The sequence below is a fragment of the Equus quagga genome, chromosome 12 (assembly GCF_021613505.1).
Source record: "Equus quagga isolate Etosha38 chromosome 12, UCLA_HA_Equagga_1.0, whole genome shotgun sequence".
Classification (NCBI taxonomy): domain Eukaryota; kingdom Metazoa; phylum Chordata; class Mammalia; order Perissodactyla; family Equidae; genus Equus; species Equus quagga.
Genome location: NC_060278.1, coordinates 12,489,922 through 12,511,060, shown reverse-complemented (window position 1 = coordinate 12,511,060; position 21,139 = coordinate 12,489,922). Strand labels below are relative to the sequence as shown.

Genomic DNA, 21,139 nt, shown 5'->3' with positions numbered 1-21,139 from the left:
GAAGGAAAATGAGAACGTGTTAGAAGACTCATCAGTGTCATGAAACTTGCTTCAGTAAAAATACAGTCATGTAACTGTAATAACTTACTGCAGAAATAAAAATATTAAGATCTAATAAAGTTGATAAGTGTAATTGGAGTTAGTCTGGGACAGGAGAACAGGTAGTTTTAGAGTAGTGAAACCCAAGTGGATGGTGGTTTCTAAGCCAACACCACAAATGTTTCAATAAGAGCTAGCTGTGTATTTAGAACTGTGCTAGGCAATTTGAGAAATAGAAAAGAAGTATAAGACATAATCTCTCCTGTAGACATATTTATTATTTTACTCAAGAGATAAGACATTTATTTACATAAAACAAACTAGAGAAACACATGACATGCTATGTCAAGGGTGGCTGCTGTGCTTTGCACAACTCCAGTGGTGCCATTTATGATCTATGTGAGTGGCATCCCCCAGATTTGTGCAGTACACAGCCTGCCCAGCCATACATGGGAGACCTGGAAATTATTCATTCTTCATTTTCGTTTATTTACCTCCCTGAGAATACGTGGTGCAAACAATAAAGCTCTTCATTTCACTTAGAATAACATCACAAAATATTAATTTGACCTATAGCCAAGTTTGATCTGGCCCCAACCAACCTCTCCAGCTTTATCCCTTGCTGTCACCCCTCCCACTTTACGTTTCAGGCCGGTATGAATTTATGATGGCTTCTTCTACAGTCTGCAAAAACCATGCGTCACTTGTCGAAGCCAGAAGCTTGGCGGTATCCCTGATTCCTCCATCTTCTTCACAATAATCAGTTGGTCTCATAAATCTCTCCTTAGACCTCGCTTTTCTCTTTCCCTCTGGCCATGCTGCTCTCCAGGCTGTCCCCCATCCCGTGCAGGTTCTACAGCAGCTTCCTGAGTGGTCTTCCGGCCTCCCGTCTTGTCTCTTATCGTCCTTTCTTCCTCGTGTAATCAGAGTGATCCTTCTTTACAAAGTGCAAATTTGATTCTGTCACTGAGCTGACATTAATGTTCAGATAAAATTCAGAATATTTGAAGTGGTTTATTGGACCTTTCAGGGCTTTTGTCTCATTAATCTCTTAGCTTTCCTTCTCCAAACTCCCTTCTCCCTCTAGGACTGTAGTCATACTGCCTTCTCAGTGTTATCAACATACCAAACTCTTCCATTCCAAGGTTCATTTATACAGTTTCTTCTGGTTGGAGTGCTCTCCAATCCTTCCCCTCTACTCCCTCCAAAGCCTGCAGATCTCGACTCAGTCGTCCCTTCCCCTGGGTTGCCTTCCCTATGTCCCTCGGAGCCTGGGTCGGTGCTCTGCTGTATGTTTGCGGGGCGCCCTCTTTTTCTCCCGTAGTTGCACACCTCATGATATGTTGCATTTGTTTCTCTCTCACAACCCCTTTATGAGTTTCTTGAGGCCAAGGACAATTGTGTGTTCAACACATTGTATATTCTTAATAGATAGTTTTTGAATGAATGTTGAATGAATTATTTGTTCTATAGTAATTCTAAAATATACGGTAGAAAAGGCTCAATCTCTGGGGTCATAGAAGCTTTATTTCTTCATCACAATGAAAGGTACTGATTAATTAATGAGTCATGTACACTAATAATAAAATGTTGGTAAAAAATATGATCAACATAGGGAATTGATTCCTTTAGCACTTTTATTTATCAAGTAGTTACTGGTGTTTATTTTTTCTCAATCTTCCTAGCACTTTAGAAATTTTAACTTATTTTAATTCTCACAACAACTTTATGAGATAGTCCTAGAATTTGTCACCATTTTATATATGAGGAAACTGAGACACAGAGATGTGAAGTAACCTCTCTGAGGCCCCACAGCTAGAAAGTGGCAGAACCTAGGTTTGAACCCAATCAGTCTCCCTCCAGATACATGCTTTTAACTATTTTAGTCTGTGGTCTCTCAACAGAGGCAGTCACGTAACAGTACAAGAGACTCCTCTCGTTTCTAAGGCAGGAAGTGTCTTTTTGGACCCCAAACAGAATGCCTGAGTCAGATGGTAACATCGACAGTCAAAGGCGAATTCTTTGCTGTGTATTGGCTAATTGTTTGAAGAAGTCACTTCTTCTAAAATTTGAAGGAACTATAGTAGCAGATTCATAGTAAATGGTCATGTAGAAAGTAGTTTTAGATTAAAAAAACCATATTGTTGGAATTTAAACTTTTGAAGCTTTGCAAATTTTACAACAAGGCTTTAACTTATTTTACAAGTTTATTGATAGTTTTGAATAAAATTGGAAAATAAAAAGTACATATGGTAGAAATCACTTTATTTTAAGTGTAAAAATACAAAGGAAGGCATCGAAGGACACTATCAAGAGAGTGAAAGGACAGCTCACAGAATGGGAGAATATATTTGCAAAGCAAGTATTGGATAAGAGATTAATATTCAGAATATATAAAGAACTCCTACAACTCAACAACAACAAAGAACCCACTTCAAAAATGGCCAAAAGACTTAAATAGATTATATATCTCCTAAAAAGAGATACAAATGGCCAATATAGCACATGAAAAATGCTCAATATCACTAGTCATTAGGGAAAGGCAAATCAAACCACAGTGAGAGACCACTTCACACCCATTACAATGGCTGTTATAAAAAACAACAACAAAACATAACAAACTTGGTGAGGATGTGGAGAGTTGGAACCCTTGTGCTTTGCTAGTGGGAATGTAAAATGGTACAGCCACTGTGGAAAACAGTTAGGTGGTTCCTCACAAAGTTAAACAGAGAATTACCATTTGATCCCAGCAATTCCACTCCTAAGTATATACTCAAAAAAATGAAAACAGGGACTCAAATGGATACTTGTATACCAACGTTCATAGCAACGTTGTTCACAATAACCAGAAGTTGGAAACAACACGAATGTCCATCAACAGATGAATGGATAAACAAAATGTGATATATACACACAATGGAATATTATTCAGCCTTAAAAAGGAATGAAATTCTGATACATATTACAGTGGATACATGATATGATGGACAAACCTTGAAAACATTATGCTAAGTGAAATAAGCCAGAAAAAAAGGATGAATATTGTATGATTCCACTTATATGAGGTATCTAAAGTAGACAAATTCTTAGAGACAGAAAGTGGAATAGAGGTTACCAGGGGCTGGGGGCAGGGGAAATGGGGAGTTATTTTTTAATTGGTATAGAGTATCTGTTAGCAATGGTGAAAAAGTTCTGGAAATGATAGTGGTGATGGTTGTACAACATTGTGACTGTACTTAATGCCACTGAATTGTACACCAAAAATGATTAAAATGATAAGTTTTATGTTCTATATATTTACCACAATAAAGATAAAATTTAAAAAAAATTAAAAAACAAAACAAAGAAGGTAAGAGGTAGCCAGGGCAAGCAGAAATCTCTACTGAGACTTCAGTGGACCCAAAGGCCCAGTTTGCAGATACTTGTTTTTAAAAGAACAAAGTTGAGATGTTAAATGTCTTTATGAAACAGCCGATTGAGATAATATGCATATAAATTATAGACATGTAATATGAAAATGAATGGGTCATTTTTTTGTCTTTGGAAATGTCAAACATTTCCTTCCTGACTTATAAATGCAATTGGCCTGAAAAATCAAAGCCATGAGGCCTAGGTTGTGTTGAAAGGAATGAAAGAGTCGTGACTATTTTGAGGCTATTTCATAGTCTCCTCCACTAGATTATTAGTTTCTTGAGAGTAGGAGCTGCCTTAACCCCATGTGTAGTCCTGTCACTTGCCACTTGGTGAACCCTGACGTAATTTTGAATGAATGACTCTGGGCAGGATCACTGAGGTTGCTTTTGGTTTTTGCAGATCTGGATTGCAATATAAGGTCTTAGTGGCAATGTTTCCAGTATGGCACTGGAACAAGAAAAATAGAAAAGGAACTCAACGCTATAATGTTGGGGGAGGGGGAGAATTGTAATGATTTATCCTATAAGTGAAATTTCGGAAATAGTTTCCCACCATTTTATCAGTTTTTATAGAGTAGACAGAATTGTTTTATAGACATTGGAGTACAATATAGAAGTTATCATTTTGAATATTAGATAGCACATGTTAGCTTCTTTGCTGAAGACCCAGTGAGGTCATTAGCTGCTCGCTAGAGACCTTGTTTATCAGATATTCTGGGAACTATTCATGTTGCTGTAATTTATGGACTCTAAATTTTCATGCATTTGCTCCCTGAGGATCAATCACCATGGATTCCTAATAGGCAGGTAAGGAAAATTTTCTTTTTATGTTATATATGGCTTCTTTTGCCCTTCCTTCTCTCTCTTCTTTCCTTCCTCTCCCTCCCTTTCTTTCTTCCTTCCTTCCTCAGTTCCTCTTGCATCATTATCTGTATTTTTAGGACAAATCTGTAATTAGAATAACAAAGTCTCCATGTTTAATCTGTGTAAGAGATAAAAACATATCCCTGGGGACTGACGATTAGGAAGCATTAAAGAGGCAATTCAAGGACTAAGAATTTGGGGCAATATTTTCTCTGATAAGAATGACCTTATTCAAACAAACGTATTTTAAACTGAAACTTTAGCTTTTACTCTTGTAGGTTCAGAGATTTAAAATTTTTCAAAATTCTCCTTGTGCTACCGCCCGAACTAAGGAATATAGGAAAATTGTGATAGAGCAGCAGCATTCGCATGAAGCCTAACTTGGATATTGAATACAGGAAGAGAAGGAAAGAAATTGTATTTCGTTTTATGGACCTTATTTTTCCTGGGCCAGAGGCAGTAGAAAAATGGAGGAGAAAATACATAAAGCAGAAAGTTCCTTTGAGTATATGGACAAGTGAAATACATTTTTGGGGGTAAAATATTTTACTGCTAAAATTGCAAACTGAAATTTTCCGAAATTGAGAGAATTGTGATATGTTACCTAAATACTGAAACTAGTAGTAAACACTTATAATTAAATTAAATATTATAGACCCGGTAGATGAATTCATTCTTCAAATTCTTAACATAAAAGTTCAAAGTTCTTGAGATTTAATGAAAATATCTAGGTTGAATAACCCACTATGAATTGATTTTCTAAGTATGTTTCAAAAGACAACGAGCCACTGCCTTCCCATAAATATATCAAGTGAGAATAAAAGGAAATATCAGAATCGTTGGGAAAAAATAACATGAAACATAATTGTGATTCTTTTAAAACTATTCTAAGCATACTTATACTTTATATTTTTTGGCTTCATTAATGTATTGTGAAATTTTGAATACATGTCAACAGATTTAACTTTTATTTTTTAGAGTATTGACTTATTTTACTTAAAATGGTACATATTCATTATAAAAAATATCAGATTATATTCAACAATAAAAAGCAACCCAATTCAAAAATGGGCAAAGGACTTGAATAGTCATTTCAACAAAGATGTACAAATGGCCAATAAGCACATAGAAAGACATTCACCATCATTAGTGTTAAGGAAACAAAAATCAAACCACAATGAGATACCACCTCATACTCATTAGGATGGCTATTATTGAAAAAAAAGAAAAAAAAGGAAAATAACAAGTGTTGGTGAGGATGTGGAAAAATTTGAACCCCTGTGCTCTGCTGGTAGAAAAGTAAAATGGTACTGTCTTTGTGGAGAAGTTTAAGGGTTCTTCAATAGTGGCGATGGTTACACACCATTGTAAATGTACGTAATGCCATTGAGTTGTACACAAAAAATGGTCAAAATGGTAATTTTTATATTATGTATATTTCCCCACAATTAAAAGACTTAAAAAAAGTAATAAATACAGCAAACTACAAAGAAGACACCAACAAATTGTTTCAAATCCAAAGTTCTAGAAAGAACTCATGTTATGTTTAGTAGTCATTCTAATACCTTCTTCTGGGCTTTAAACTTTTTGTTGTGAGATATTTCAGAAATTATCTCTATAAAAAATTATGGATAATATAAGCAACACTTAAGAACATAGACACATCGATTTGTTTAACACGAGCTCTGACCTCGGAATGAGTAGGAATGCTGTGTGGCTACAAAGTTAACCCGCCTAAGTGGGATTCAAACTTGCAACAGTGGCCTTATATAAGATGATCTAAACAAGGCAAGTGAGACATAAAAATGATCACTAAATGCGATGCCACAGGTCACATCACTAAATGTACCCATGATAAACATCATTATTCTCTGCGTATGTTATTTGGTAGTACTGTTTATCTTATTTTGGTCTAATCCTAAATGTTATTGTAAATGTTTCCCTTTTATTCTATTTCAAATGTTTCTGGATATAACACTATAAAAGAATATTGGTAATATTTGCTTTTATGGATTGCTGGGGCATGTTTTTAAAGAAAAGACGTAATAACATCAAGTTGAATAGCCTGCTGTAAATTAAGTTGATAAAGTCAAGGGACACTTTGTTCCGGTTTGAACTGTCATTACCTTGCTTGTAACCTTAGACTAGAACACCATCATTAAAGCACAAATAGCTGTTGACTGTTTTGCATATTTTATAGCAAGGCAAAGTGAGTATGAAGAGTTAGAATATGCAATAAAATGACCAAATTGCAATTTATTTGTCTCCCTTTCCCCACCTCTTCAATTTTCAATATATGTTATTTGTTTAGCAATTATCAATAAAGATTGTCTGAATTTCTAACCCTCTACCATTTATTAGTTGTGTGACAATTTCCTTAACCTTTCTCAGCCTTCATTTCCTTAGCTGTAAAACAGACATAATATTAGGCCTACTTCATAGGTTTGTTATGAGAGTTCAACAAGTTACCATGGAAAACAAGTCCTTAAAACAATGTGTGCATATAATAAGTGCTTGATAGATGCAAGCTACTTCTATTCTTGTTGTTGTGATGATGATATGCCTTCTATGTATTCAACCCTAGAATGAATATTATGAGAGCTAGTAATACAATATACTTCCTTATCTCAAAGAGTTTATTTATTTGGAGATAATGTCAGAAACCTGAATTTGCAGCCCTTTATGAATGTGCGACTCTAGCCAAGTGGCCCTCCTGGCTGCCCCGGCTCTGAGATAGGTCCTGATAAAATGTCTGTCATCAACTCTCAGTTCGGCTGGAATGAGAGGAAAGACCCAATAGTCGGAATCAGAGAAAAAGACAGATGACAGACTTCATTGAGAGGAAAGGACCTGACCTGAGCCCTGAAACATAGGATTTGCAAAGGCTGAGGGGAACCTAGCCCCCAGCACCCCCTCCGCACCCGGACCGTGTGCTAGGTCGGCGCTATCCTACCTGCCTCACAGCCTCTCTCTGCGTCCTCTCCTCGTGACAGCGCAGTTAGGTCCCAGAGCCGGTACTTGCCAGGCAGGGTTTAAACTCCTCTCTAATTCCAAAGCCTGCCTTCTCTCCACGCTGTGATGCTGCTTTGGTAATTGCAGGTTGTATTCTTCTGTGTCTTGGCCAGTTATATGCTGCTAAATATCCCATTAGTTTGTAGTGGATAATTTTTTCGTTTTTACCGGTTTTCCCCCCTGAATTTTCGTATCTGCATATATGCTGAATTGTGTGTTTACCTTTTAATTTAAATTTTGCTGACTTCTCTTCTTTTGTAACTTAACTCAGGTGTCATGTCTTTGCTGAGGCCTCTTCTCTTGGATGTGGTCCCAACAATTCAACAGACGGCTGCGCTGGCGCTCGGAAGGCTGGCTAATTATAATGATGACCTAGCAGAAGCAGTGGTGAAGGGTGACATTCTTCCACAGCTTGTCTATTCATTGGCAGAACAGAACGTAAGAATCTTTTTAAAACAAGTTATAATTGTTTTTGTTTTGGACTTTAAAAAATTTAATAGTTGAGTACAGTTGCAAGCTTGCAGGCAGTAGAATTATTAGGATGTGAATACAACCTTCACTTCTTTGAACCGTGCATGGTAATATCTTTAGGGTATTTTACTTTGGGATTGATACGCAGCTTTTCTCCATTACTGTTAATGTAAGGAGAAAACAGATTAAAAATTTTAACGGAATTATATATAATAAAGCAGTATTTCTGTGTTTGGGAATATTAAAGTTACAGGATCAGTCTTAGAAAGCTGATGGAGCTCTAGGCAAATAAAAAGTTGTTGTTAGCAATCGTCATGTACAGGTGAAGTCTGGGTAATGGAAACTGTAAGAAACAGCTTTGAAGCAAGGGGGAGAGAAGCATCCAAAAGTAAGAAGAATGTGTGTAACGGAAGGTTTGATAAAGCATTTTCTACCAAGTATGCAAGCATGTTATCCCTTTAAATGATCATCTAAGGGTGTCCCCATATCCCCCCTCCTATCTGATTCCACTCTAAATTTCCATACAGTGCCACTAACAATAGTTAAGGACCTTCCTGTCGGTAGGGTCTTGGTCTGTTCATTCCATTCTGCTAATTTATCATAACCTAGGGACATATCTTTCTCGACATGTCTTTAAGATTAAATTCCTATTTGTGTAACCTAAGGACCAACAATCCAATTAAAAAATGGGCAAAGAAGTTGAATAGACGTTTATCCAAAGAATATGTGCACATGGCCAACAAACATGAAAAGATGCTCAACAGCATTAGTCACTAGGAATTGCAAATCAAAACCAGGATGAAGGGCTGGCCCAGTGGCTTAGTGGTTGGGTTTGCACACTCCGCTTTGGTGGCCTGGGATTCACGGGTTCAGATCTTGGGTGCAGACCTACACACCACTCTTCATTCCATGATGTGGTGGCATCCCACATATAAAAAAATAGAAGAAGATTTGGACAGATGTTAGTTCAGCGACACTCTTCCTCAAGCAACAAGAGGAGGATTGGTAACTGATGTTAGTGCAGGGCCAATCTTCCTCACCAAAAAACAAACAAACAAAAAACCCCCCCAAAAACCAGGATGAGATACCACTTTGTCTACTAGGATGGCCATAATGAAAAAAAGGAAAATAACATGTGTTAGTGAAGATGTGGAGAAATTGGAACCTTCATACATTCCTGGTAGGAGTGTAAGATGGTACAGCTGCTATGGAAAACAGTTTGGCAGTTCTTCAGTAAGTTAAACATAATTACTATATGACCCAGCAATTCTACTCCTAGTTATATTTCCAAAAGAATTGAAAACAGGTGTTCAAACAAAACTTGTACACAAATGTTCATAGCAGCATTATTCACAATAGCCAAAAGAATGACTAAACAAAATGTTCTATGTCCATTCAATGGAATATTGTCAGTCATAAAAAGGAATGAAGTACCGATACACGCTACAACATGGATGAACCTTGAAAATGTTATGCTAAGAGAAAGAAACCAGACACAAAAGGCTACATGTTGTATGATTCCATTTACATGGAATATCCAGAATATGCAAATCCATAGAGACAGAAGCAGGTTAGTCTTTGCTGGGGGCTAGGGGGAGAGGGGAGCATGAGGAGTGACTCCTTAACACGTACAGGGTTTCTTGTTGGGGTGATGAAAATATTGTGGAACTAGATAGGTGATGGTTGCACAGCATTGTGAATGCACTAAATGCCAGTAAATTATACACGTTGAAATGGTTAAAATGGTAAATTTTATGTTGTGTGTATTTTTACCAGAATTAAAAAAAAATACGCAAATCCTAATTATTTAAAAATTGTTTTAGTTTTATAGATTGGAGAGTCATTTACTAACGCTTGTTTTATCTCTACAAGGAGTCACAGAAATTTAATTTTTCTTGTGGGTTTCCTTCTATCATCAGAATACTGTTAGACTTTCTTCTTCCTGGATTCTTAGCTCCTTCCTTTGAGGGCTGGGTCTGTGTTTTGGTATCCCACATAGAGGGTTCTTAATAGAAGTTTTTAAACTGTGAATGAATGTCCACTAGTTGTAAAGGGACAAAAAAGTGTTAGGGCTGAAAGGTGAGGGTTTGAAAGTGAGAATGTGAAGCATTATTCACACGCTTCTGTCTCCTTCACCTGCCAGTCCTTTAACTGGTTTCCCACTGGCGATTTAATCTCTTCTTTATGAGGTACAAAGTCCTCTGGTTTCACTTTTTGCTTTTTCTGTTTAAGGCAAAGGAATGGGAGAGAAGAGAGGAATTCAAGGAAGCAGAAATTAGGAGAAAGGGAAAATGAGATCAGAAAGTGTGAATTATTGGCACTGTAGTTAGAAGTGACTATTGACGTCTAATAAATTGTGAATTTGAAAACTCTGCAATATAAAAAGTCCTATTAGCTTAAGATAATGACAAGAAATGTATCACCATTATTATTCCACAATTATAAGAAAACAATCTATGAAAAGCTACTTGAAAACTCTATTCTAATTTTTATAATAAATTACTACAAATTTATTTGGTTACTGGCATATAAAATTAGACTTTAAAACAAATATTTTAATATCTATATATGTTATTTAAGAAACTAAAGAAATATATCAAATTAAAACATCATTACTAGCAGCATATTTCTTATATCAACGTATGCCAATTTTTGAGATGTATGTTAAAAAATATACTTTATGTGTTTTCTCTCTCCTGTAGCTTTATTGTATCTTAATATTTTAGCCTAAGTAAATGGAATGCTTTCAAAACAGTTGCTGTAGTCACCCAGTCACTTTTTAGTAGTCACTGTAAAGAAATAGAAACTCAGAATCTGAAATAGGGAATTAATTGGGTGCTACTAATAAAAGGAAGAGTTAGGAGACCATTACCGTGTCATTATACTAACCATGAAACAACAGTGAGTGTTATAGCCAAATACTTCCTATACATTTAATCTTTTTAGTTAGGTAAAGAAAAATATGTTAATCTTGCATTTCAGTTTTATTATTTCTTAATCAGATAAAATTTATGTATGGAAAATATCATAAATATGAAGCATTACTTAAGATCACATAATGGTAAGTCATTTGTATTTGCCTTCTTAGAAAAACATTTCTAAGAGGGGATAAATAGCATATCCCATGGATTTGCCAGGAAATGTTTTAAAATGTATCACAAATGCTTCACCTTTATGTTTCTCTGATGATTGGTAAGTGCATCTTGGAACATGGTGGTTATTTCGGGATAACTCGGGACACCGGCAAGGTCAGTTGAGGTCGTGAACGGCCTGCTGTGCTTAGAGACTGAGGGCAAGGCAGCGAGGCGGTCAGCTGACAGAGGGCTTAGTCGCACAGGCTAGCAATCTCAGAGTCCCCATGGCTCAAAGAGATACCTCTCAGTGTAATGCAGATACGGAAAATCTCGTATTTGGTGAACTTGTAGGAAAGTAATGTTTATATTTTATTTTATCCAATTTCCAAATGCATGTTTCAGAGTAAAACACTTGAAAGGTCATTTAAGACTCACATTGTTCTAGTGTAGTGACTGAACAAACGCAATGAGGGAACATAAAAAATCAAAATGAGTTTGCAGGATTTTTCCATCTTTTGTATTTAAAAGCTTTCCATATTTAAAAGTTGAGCTTTATTGATATTAATGTTGTTTTTATGCTAGTTTTGGTCTGTTCTAACTTTCGGTTATGGAAGTGCTCAGTTCACTTTGGGTTTTGTCAATTTTGTCCTTGTAGCGTTTCTACAAGAAAGCAGCTGCCTTTGTGTTACGAGCAGTTGGGAAACACTCTCCTCAACTAGCCCAGGCGATAGTCGATTGTGGAGCGCTGGATACACTGGTGATATGCCTGGAAGATTTTGACCCTGGAGTCAAGGAAGCTGCAGCCTGGGCTCTTGGGTATATCGCAAGACACAATGCAGGTAACGGAGCATGTTTTAAAATGCAGTTATTAAAGTTTAGATTTATTAGGCAAATCTGGTTTTGCTTAGTAAACCATAGATAGGGTTTTAAGGATGTTCCTAGTATACATTATGGGAGATAAGTTTTGAATGATGGCCAAGTTGTTTGGATCACATACTCACAAAAAGTCTATACATTTCAGTCTTTATCTTTGTTAGCAGAAGAGAAATTTGAAGACGGAAAGAGAAAGAGAGGGGGGTGATGGTGAGAATGAGATATTGATTGATTCTCATAGACCTTGGTAAATTGGCTCAGTTAAAAACATTATTCTAGTTTGTCACCCCTCAGGGGACATTGGGTCTTCACTCTCTCTCATGATAGGGTGTTCCAAACCAGCCAAGAGCCATAGCATGTGAGTGAGTAAGGTTCAAAAGATATGGACGTGATAACTTTCTAGAACTTATTTGTATTCAGCTCATACTGGGCAGAAAGCAGGAGAAAGAGAAGGAGCACCTTCTGTTATAAACCGAAAGCTCAGTGAAGTCATCAAGAAGGGACCTGGGCTCTTGTGTGAAGGCGGTGCTGACACACCCAATTAGTAAAAAATATACAGGGGACAAATTGCCCCCACCACTTTACAGAAGATGCTAAATAATGTGGATAACATAACAAGAAAATACAGTTTTTAAGCAAACATGTAAAAATGGTAAACTTTGCTAGTAATCAAACAGCTGCATGTTAAAACATCAATGGGAATGTCTTTTCCCACCTATTATTATTTGGGGGGGAAAGAGAGTAAAGCAGAAGAGCCAGGTGGTTAAGAGCACTGTGGCATGAGACAGGGTCTGAGTTTGAGTCCAAGTTCTACCATGTAGTTGCTGTGCGACCTTGGACGTGGCTTTCAAACTTTCTGAACCTTAACTTCCTCCTCCGCAAGAGAGTCAAGAGAGTCATTAAAAGCTGTTGCAGGGCTTTATTGCGAGGATGAGGAGATGACATGTGTGAAGCGCTCAGACCAGTCCCTGGCACGTGGTAAATATTCAATAAATGTAAGACATTAGTATCAATACTGAAGCTGGGAAGGAAAGGATGGTGTGGATGCCCGTTGATGGAGGAACTACAAATTGTACAAACTCGTGGAAAGCAGTTTGACAAAATTAATCTAAGTCATGAAAGAATTCGTGGTTACTCTAAAAAGCCTGCTTTGGGAATTCATCCTGAGGAAAGAATTCTACATAATGAAAAAGCTATATTCATGAAAATGTTATCATAGTATTATTTGTATTATCAAAAATCCTCAAATATTTTGCAGGAATTTAATGGTTAAATTATGGTAGTTTACTTAATGGAATCTCATTCAACAAGTTAAAAAGGTAATTATGAATGCTACATGGTAACATGGAAAAGTGACTACAATGTCAAAAAAAGACAAAATTGTATACTACAATTATAATAATATAAAAAGTTTTTATGTGGACAGAAATTATAAAGAAATACGTTTGTGTTACTAAGGTGATAGAATTAAGGATATTTTTCCTTCATTTTCCAGATTTTTCAATGTGTATCTGTGTATAAAATAATAGCTACCATTTATTGAGTAACTACTGCATGCCTAGCTCTGTGCCATATGCTTCGGATACATTATCTCATTTTGATTGCAGCTACCCTTGTAGTAAGCGTTACTCTCCCTGTTAAGCAGAGGAAGAACGTGGCACTTAGAGAGGATACCTGAAGTTCTGTTAGTGATGGAGCTGGATTTTGAGTCTAAATCTGACTCCGAAGCCCGTGTTAACCGCTGTGCCACACAACTTTATTGAATACTTCTCTAAAGAGTATTGAGAAATTCAAAACAGAAACAGGAAGAGGGACTCCCATGGTTATGTTTAATTCTGTTCTTAAAATGGTGACACTATTAGACACAAAAACAGAAATAAAGTGATATAAAAGTAAATTGAGAAAGAAAACTATTGTCATACTTAGAATGATTCAGAGTTAAAATATTAAAATTATTTCCTTGATATCCAGATTTTGGTTTTCCCGATAGGTTCACCTTAGGACCATTGTTTAATACACGTTGATTGGGAAAATGAAGGCAGTGTTTTAAATCACAAGCTGGTTATCCTGGGGAAACTACGTGAGGATATTTAGGTTGTGTTTTTTTTTTATGTCAGAGGACTTTATGGCAAACATATCATAACAAGAGTATTTCAAAGTGTGGTGCAAAAGAGTTTTGAGGGACACTAAAATACTCTTGTTACAATATGTTTGCCATAAAGTCCTCTGAGGTGCCCATAGATGACCTCTCCATACCTCCCTTTTGTTGAGTGTAAGGCTGAATCATTATAGTTCATAAGTAGGATCTGTGTTAGGGATTCCATTCCAATTTCTTGCTATAATCTGGCTCCCACATGGAATTCCCACTGTAATTTCAATATTTCACAGTAGATAGGGGCCTGGGACCCAGAAGCTCCCAGAAGAGGTTACTACATAGATTTCTCAGATGGAAAAGGGGATTGTTATCTAGCGAGCAGTAAAAGAAGTCATCGTTCACATCCTGAATATCAGTGAAAATAGAGAATTTACCTCCAAATAACTTGATTTCTTTCTCAGTGATTTCTAAAAATGGAATATATTGAGATTAGTGGGAGGACATTCATTCAGTGTGTTCTTCTTAGTTTTAGTAGCAAAATGTTTGATTAGACAGCTTAAGAAATGTAAACTGTAAAAAGAGATGTAAAAGAAAGAAAGTATACCTTTAAGGGCAATAGAAAGAAAAAGTTTTGTGTATAGGAAACAAAAATAAAATAAGCATACGATTAGTAGAAGAGAGAAATCAATGGGCATTATCTTACTTTTCCTTATTTGCAAAATATAGTTTCTAAAAGTTACTTCTTGTATTGATTTTGAAGCATTTTACACGTAACCAAAGGGAGTTGGGGGCTAACAACCAGAAATTGTAGTGGTGCTTTTTTTTTTAACTCTGTATAAATCGTGTTGCTAAATTTCCATGATTGAATCACCAGTTATTGAATTCTCTTGATAATATGTACCTCTTACTTTGAAGATAAATAAGCTGTTTCTTCATATTTTTTCTTGCTCCTTACTAGAGCCTGAGGTAGAATTCTCCTCAGATTGGCTCTCTCTCTTCTTTCTTCTTGCTACACTCTCCCATGCCGCAGAATTATTCTGTTAACATGTTTGCCTAACCAGTGTCAAATCTCTATTTCCAAGGACTAGTCTTGCTTCTGGAGGGTGTGGCGAGGAGCCTGTGCCAGCTGGAAGGGTGAGGGGTGAGGCAGAAGGAAGCGTGGGGCTCTGTGACTACAGTGTGTCCTCGCAGCCCCCGGGGCGGCCCAGGAGGGGCTGCACTGCTCCAGGCCCTCCCTCCCTGCTCCCTCCGGGCAGCCTCTCTCGAGTGTTGCTGTCGCTGTTGGCAGCACAGCAGCTTTGTGGAGGAGGGCTTCCAGTGACCTGGTGGCGAGCCTGGCTGCAATTAGAGTGCTTGGGACTGAGGGGAAGCAGTGGCCTGGCTGGAAGTGCGAGGAAGGAGCCGCCAGAGAAGTGTTTTGTATGAATGTTCTTCCACATCGGGGCTCAAAAATTAGTTTTAAGTATTTATTTTGGGAACTTTAGCTAAACATGCTGTCTCTCGTAAACTGTGTCTTGTAAACATTTGCTGTCTCACAGTAAACTTTGGCTGTTCTCAAGCCTGACAAAGAGAAGCACATTTGATCAGGTGCTCTACGATGCTTTAATTATTGATATAATCGTCATATTTCGGATGCGGACACTGAAGTGGAGAGGTTAAAGTGTTTCCTCTGGCCAGACAGCAGTTTATGGTGGAACTGCCCGGCATTTCCTCAGAACCTCTCAGAGAGTCTTCCTTTTTGTAGTGTGAGAAAGGAAAGTGCCTGAGAGCTCCTCTTCCTTCGCTTTAAGCTCCTTGTAGTAGCTGAAGGTCTGGCTGGATCCCTCTGTTTTGAATCCCTGCTGGCTGGTTTCCACATGTGTGACTGTTCTTTCTCCTGTAGACCTGATTGAGGTCCTATGACCTAAATCAAACGAGAAGTTTCCATTCCAGCTCAGGGGCAGTCAGGGGAAGAGGTTGCTGCAGCCAGAGATGAGCAGTGCTTCCAGGAACTGGCTGATTTGGACTCTGCAGAAACATTTAATAGATTATATCCTATTTACCAAATAGATGACGTAAGGAAGGAATCCAGACAGGGCTGGCCAGCCTGACCCTTTTCTATCTGGTGTAGAAGGATGAAATGATGAAAGGAGAAAAAAAATTTAAAATTCAGAATTTTTGCAAATATTCTTCTCATGCCACGCATATATAAATACCAACAGCCTAAGCCATGTGGAACAGGCTCAGGAAGCAGCAGTTAACCTTTCAAAAATCCACATCTTAGTGACAAATGTCTGAGATAACCAGGGACTTTGTACTGTGTGTCTTAGAGCGTGGATGGACCAGGAGGAGGGGACTAGAGCCCGCGAGTCAGAAATTATTTTCAAAGCCCCCACAGACAAAAGTCTTTCCTGATGCCTACAGACACTAATGTTGATGTCGGTACTATCTTTCCTTTTTATAACTTATTTTATCCTGTAGGGGTTGATGAACACATAAGCAGAGAGGCATACAATGTTATGGGATTTTCTGTATTATATACCACACCTATTTTGATTCTAACATTTATTTCCACAAATAGTTTTCTGTTTATTTAGGTGGCAGGGAAGAAAAAGTGAAAATAAATGTCTCTTCTCTGTTCTTTGGACATAGAGGTAAAATGTGTTAAACAAAATAACATTTTAATTATAACTTTACCCAGTAGTTACCTAATGTGTTAGTCATTTTTAGGGTTAGTTTGTGTGGTGATAAAAGATAAGTTGTGAATTCTTCTGTATTTATTTATTGTAATTTTTAAAGTTAGAAACTCTTGGTTAATAAAATCTTGTGAGTTTTTTAGAATTCAGAATATGGAACAATAAAATATAATTATGTAATCTCATTACATACATATAATGACTTAGATCCCTAAGTCATTGAGGCGTATAACTTTATATATGAGGCGAACAATTTCTTTATCACCACTGTCATCATTGTAATCATCAAAAAGTATTTGAGGGGCTGGCCTGGTGGCGCAGCAGTTAAGTGCACATGTTCCGCTTCGGCGGCTCGGGGTTCATCAGTTTGGATCCCGGGTGCGGACATGGCACCACTTGGCAAGCCAGGCTGTGGCAGGCGTCCCACATATAAAGTAGAGGAAGATGGGCACGGATATTAGCTCAGGGCCAGCCTTCCTCAGCAAAAAGTGGAGGATTGCCGGCAGTTAGCTCAGGGCTAATCTTCCTCAAAAAAAAAAAAAAAAGTATCTGAGGCACTTACGTGTGTTCTCATATCTTTTTTACTGTACTGGGTAAAAATGGGTTGGCTAGTATTTCATCTCTAGGGCTTTACCATCTCAGATGGAGCAATTGATACAGATGAGCATAAAGGTCATCCTGACAGCTGGGCATAACCGGACAGAAACGTGCTGTCTTGAGAGTGTGTAGAATACGTGGGGTCTTCTACATTGGACCAAGTGAAAGGTGAGTCATGAGTTGTGTTGTTGAGCCATGGCAGAAAGGGGACTCTTAATTTTCTTCTTAAGAACTTTGTTACACTCAGATAACCACTGAACAGCCTTTGGGCACAGAAACAAAAGGAAGAAATGACATTGATAGCGCAGTCGTAGGCGGGAGGAAAGTCCTCCACCCCACAGGATACTTCCTCCACCTGATGGCACCTATCATTGTTTTCATCTGAGGCTTCATTTCTGCTCAGTGCAAATACCTGTGTGAGAAAGGTCACTGAACGTGGGTGTGCTGAGTGGGTAAACAGGGGTATTTGTGTCTTAGTGATTTGGAAGTAAACAGAGTTTGAACAGTGCAGCATAACGTATTTTTTGAGTTTAAACAAAATTGTTTCTTGAACTTGGCTTGTTTTCCAGTCACTAGTGTATAAATCCTCCTAACACCTTTTAGATATTGAGAGGAAAAACACTTTTGTGCACATCTGAATTTCTAGAAGTACATTAGGCGTAGTGTACTTGACTGAAATTTGAAAGTACTCCAATTAAGCATTTCACAAACATCCACAAAAGAGATTAGCTATTAAAAGCTTAGGACTTTGTTAGCATAAGAATTGTGCTTTGGAATAAGTCATGTTCATCATCTTTTCTTACCATAAATTTTTAAATCTACCGTCTACAGGAAAAGATTTGCTTTATAATTACCATGTCATCGGACTGATTTTGCACAGTTATTTTTTGGTCCTACTTTGCTCTTATCTGTGGTTTTAAATGAATGAACAAACTTGCTGTAAAAATGTAGTATAAGTTCATTGCATCAGAGCATTTTGCTCAAGTTAGGACTTCTGGCCTTAAAAAGGTATGAGCTTCAAATATTTAACCATTTGTGTCATAATTCTGTTACTAGCTATAGAATATTTCTCTATATCTTCTTTGATTTCACACTACAGTTTTACCAACATGGTAGCCCCTGGTCACATGTCACTATCACATACTTGAATTGTGGGTAATGTATGTGAGGAACTAATTATAAATTTTATTGACTTTTAATTAATTTAATTTTAAAAATTGATAATCAATTATTGGAAAATTTTTATGCATGATTAGATATGTGAATCTACTTTTTCAACAGTAAACTTTTTGAAATCTAAATACAGATTGCTTCCAGTGACAATTTAGCAGCTGAATTGAGACATGCTGTGAGTGCAGAATATACACCAAATTGCTAAGACTTGGTCCTAAAAAAAGAGCGTGAAACATCTCATTAAAATTCCAAAATGTTGACTACATGTTGAAATTATATTTTATATATATTGTATTAAATAATGTATATTATTAAAATTTTACCTATTTATGTTTACTTTCTAAATGTGGCTACTAGAAAATTTAAAATTACATCTGTGGCTCACATTCCCATTGGACAGCTCTGACTTAGAATTACTGTGCCTATGCTTTGTGGTTATTTGCTAAAAGGCAATATGGTAGTAATGCCATCTTAAGCAGTCATACTTAATATCATGTTTATTAATCAGTGTAACTAAACCATACTGTACAGTAGGTTAAGGAATATGGAACTAAAAATACCATTTGGGGAGAAGTGAATGATGATTCAACTTTGAGCAATCACTTACTTGATGTGAGGGCTAACATGTGCTTAGTAAGTGACCACACTGCCAGCCTCACACATTGTTGATGGGGGCATATAATGATATGCCCCCTTTGGAAAACAATGTTGCAATGTGTATTAGGTTGACCTATGTGAAATTACCTATATTCAGTTGATTTTTGTTTTTTTTTATTAATGTTATGATAGATTACAACCTTGTGAGATTTCAGTTGTACATTTTTGTTAGTCGTTGTGGGTACACCACTTCCCCCTCTGTGCCCTCCCCCCACCCCCCCTGTTCCCTGGTAACCACCAATCGGATCTCCTTATCAATATGCTAATTTCCACCTATGAGTGGAGTCATATAGAGTTCGTCTTTCTCTGACTGGCTTATTTCACTTAACATAATACCGTCGAGGTCCATCCACGTTGTTGTGAATGGGCCGATTTTGTCTTTTTTTATGGCTGAGTAGTATTCCATTGTGTATATATACCACATCTTCTTTATCCAGTCATCAGTTTCTGGGCATGTAGGCTGGTTCCACGTCTTGGCTATTGTAAATAATGCTGCGATGAACATAGGGGTGCAACGGACTCTTGAGATTTCTGATATCAGGTTCTTAGAATAGATACCCAGTAATGGGATGGCTGGGTCATAGGGTATTTCTATTTTTAACTTTTTGAGAAATCTCCATACTGTTTTCCATAGTGGCTGTATCAGTTTGCATTCCCACCAACAGTGTATGAGGGTTCCTTTTTCTCCACAACCTCTCCAACATTTGTCGCTCTTGGTTTTGGATGTTTTTGCCAATCTAACGGGTGTAAGGTGATATCTTAGTGTAGTTTTGATTTGCATTTCCCTGATGATTAGCGATGATGAACATCTTTTCATGTGTCTATTGGCCATATTCATATCTTCTTTTGAGAAATGTCTGTTCATGTCCTCTGCCCATTTTTTGATCGGGTTGTTTGTTTTTTTGTTGTTAAGCAGTGTGAGTTCTTTGTATATTATGGAGATTAACCCTTTGTCGGGTAAGTGGCTTGTAAATATTTTTTCCCAATTAGTGAGCTGTTTTTTTGTTTCAATCCTGTTTTCCCTTGCCTTGAAGAAGCTCTTTAGTCTGATGAAGTCCCATTTGTTTATTCTTTCTATTGTTTCCCTCAACTGAGGAGTTACAGTGTCCAAAAAGATTCTTTTGAAACTCAGTTGATTTTGACTTAACAAAAACAGCAGTTTCATGTGGTTTGATCTAAAAATATGAGAACTTCAAAAAATGTCAACACCCTTCCCCTCAGTAATTTCACCTCTGGGCCTCTGTCTTAAGAAAATGCACACATGCGTGCACGTGGATGTGCATGTATGTACGTTTGTAGAACCTGTGGAGTTATATATGCACGTGAGCATGTATGACCTGTGGTAGCCAGCCTCCAAGACGCTGCTCGAAGATGCTGTGTCCTGGTATTCACACCCTTGTAGAGTCCCCTCCCACATCGCACCAGGATTGGTCTGTGTGATCTCTAGAGCATGGCAGAAATGATGGTGTGTCTCTTTTGAGAATAGATGACCAGCTATAACTGAAACTTCTGTTGTGGGGTCGGTCTCTCATTCTCTCATTACTTGCTCTGGGGGAAGCCAGCTGCTCTGATATGAGGACACTCAGGCAGCCTATGGAAAGACCTATGTGGAGAAACTGAGGTCCCCAACTACCAGCAGCAAAGTGGGGCTTCCTAACCACTACATGAGTGAGCCTGGAAGCAAATCCTGCCCTAGTCGTGCCTTCACATGACTACAACCTCAGCTGACCGTGTAACAGCAATTTTATGAGAAACTGAACCAAACCCACCCGGCTGAGCTGGTCCTGGATCCCTGATCCACAGAAAGTGTGAGATAATAGATGGTGGTGTTTTAATAATCTTAATGCAGAAAGAAGTTCACTATACTGTACTTTATAGTGGCAAAACCCAAACCAAACAATTAAATGTCCTAAGGTGGGGGAATGGTTAAGTAAATTCTGGCATATTTACTCAGTGGGATATTATGCAGTTATTGAAAATGTTGGGCTGGCTCCATCCTGTGGAATAAATGCAGACGGTGGAAGCCCACGAGTAGCATCAAGGAACCGCTTGGAGGGAATCACACCAAGAACGGCTGACAGGGACAGCTTTTATAAAAACGCCGTGTAAACCTTCTAACCGTCCAATGTTTCTTTTCTGTTTCCTCTCTCCTTTGTGTGTTCTGATAGAGAATTCCTCCAGGGCACCACTGGTCCT

At 37.6% G+C, this 21,139-nt stretch overlaps 1 protein-coding gene across 1 annotated transcript in view; it reads left to right on the top strand.

Moving 5' to 3' along the window:
* SPAG6 (sperm associated antigen 6) overlaps window positions 1–21,139 on the top strand; it is a 66,336-nt gene that overhangs the window by 11,400 nt on the left and 33,797 nt on the right. The window contains exons 3-4 of the mRNA XM_046679977.1: window positions 7,600–7,766; window positions 11,529–11,712. Coding sequence (XP_046535933.1) covers window positions 7,600–7,766; window positions 11,529–11,712 — 351 coding nt within the window. The remainder of the gene's footprint in view (window positions 1–7,599; window positions 7,767–11,528; window positions 11,713–21,139) is intronic.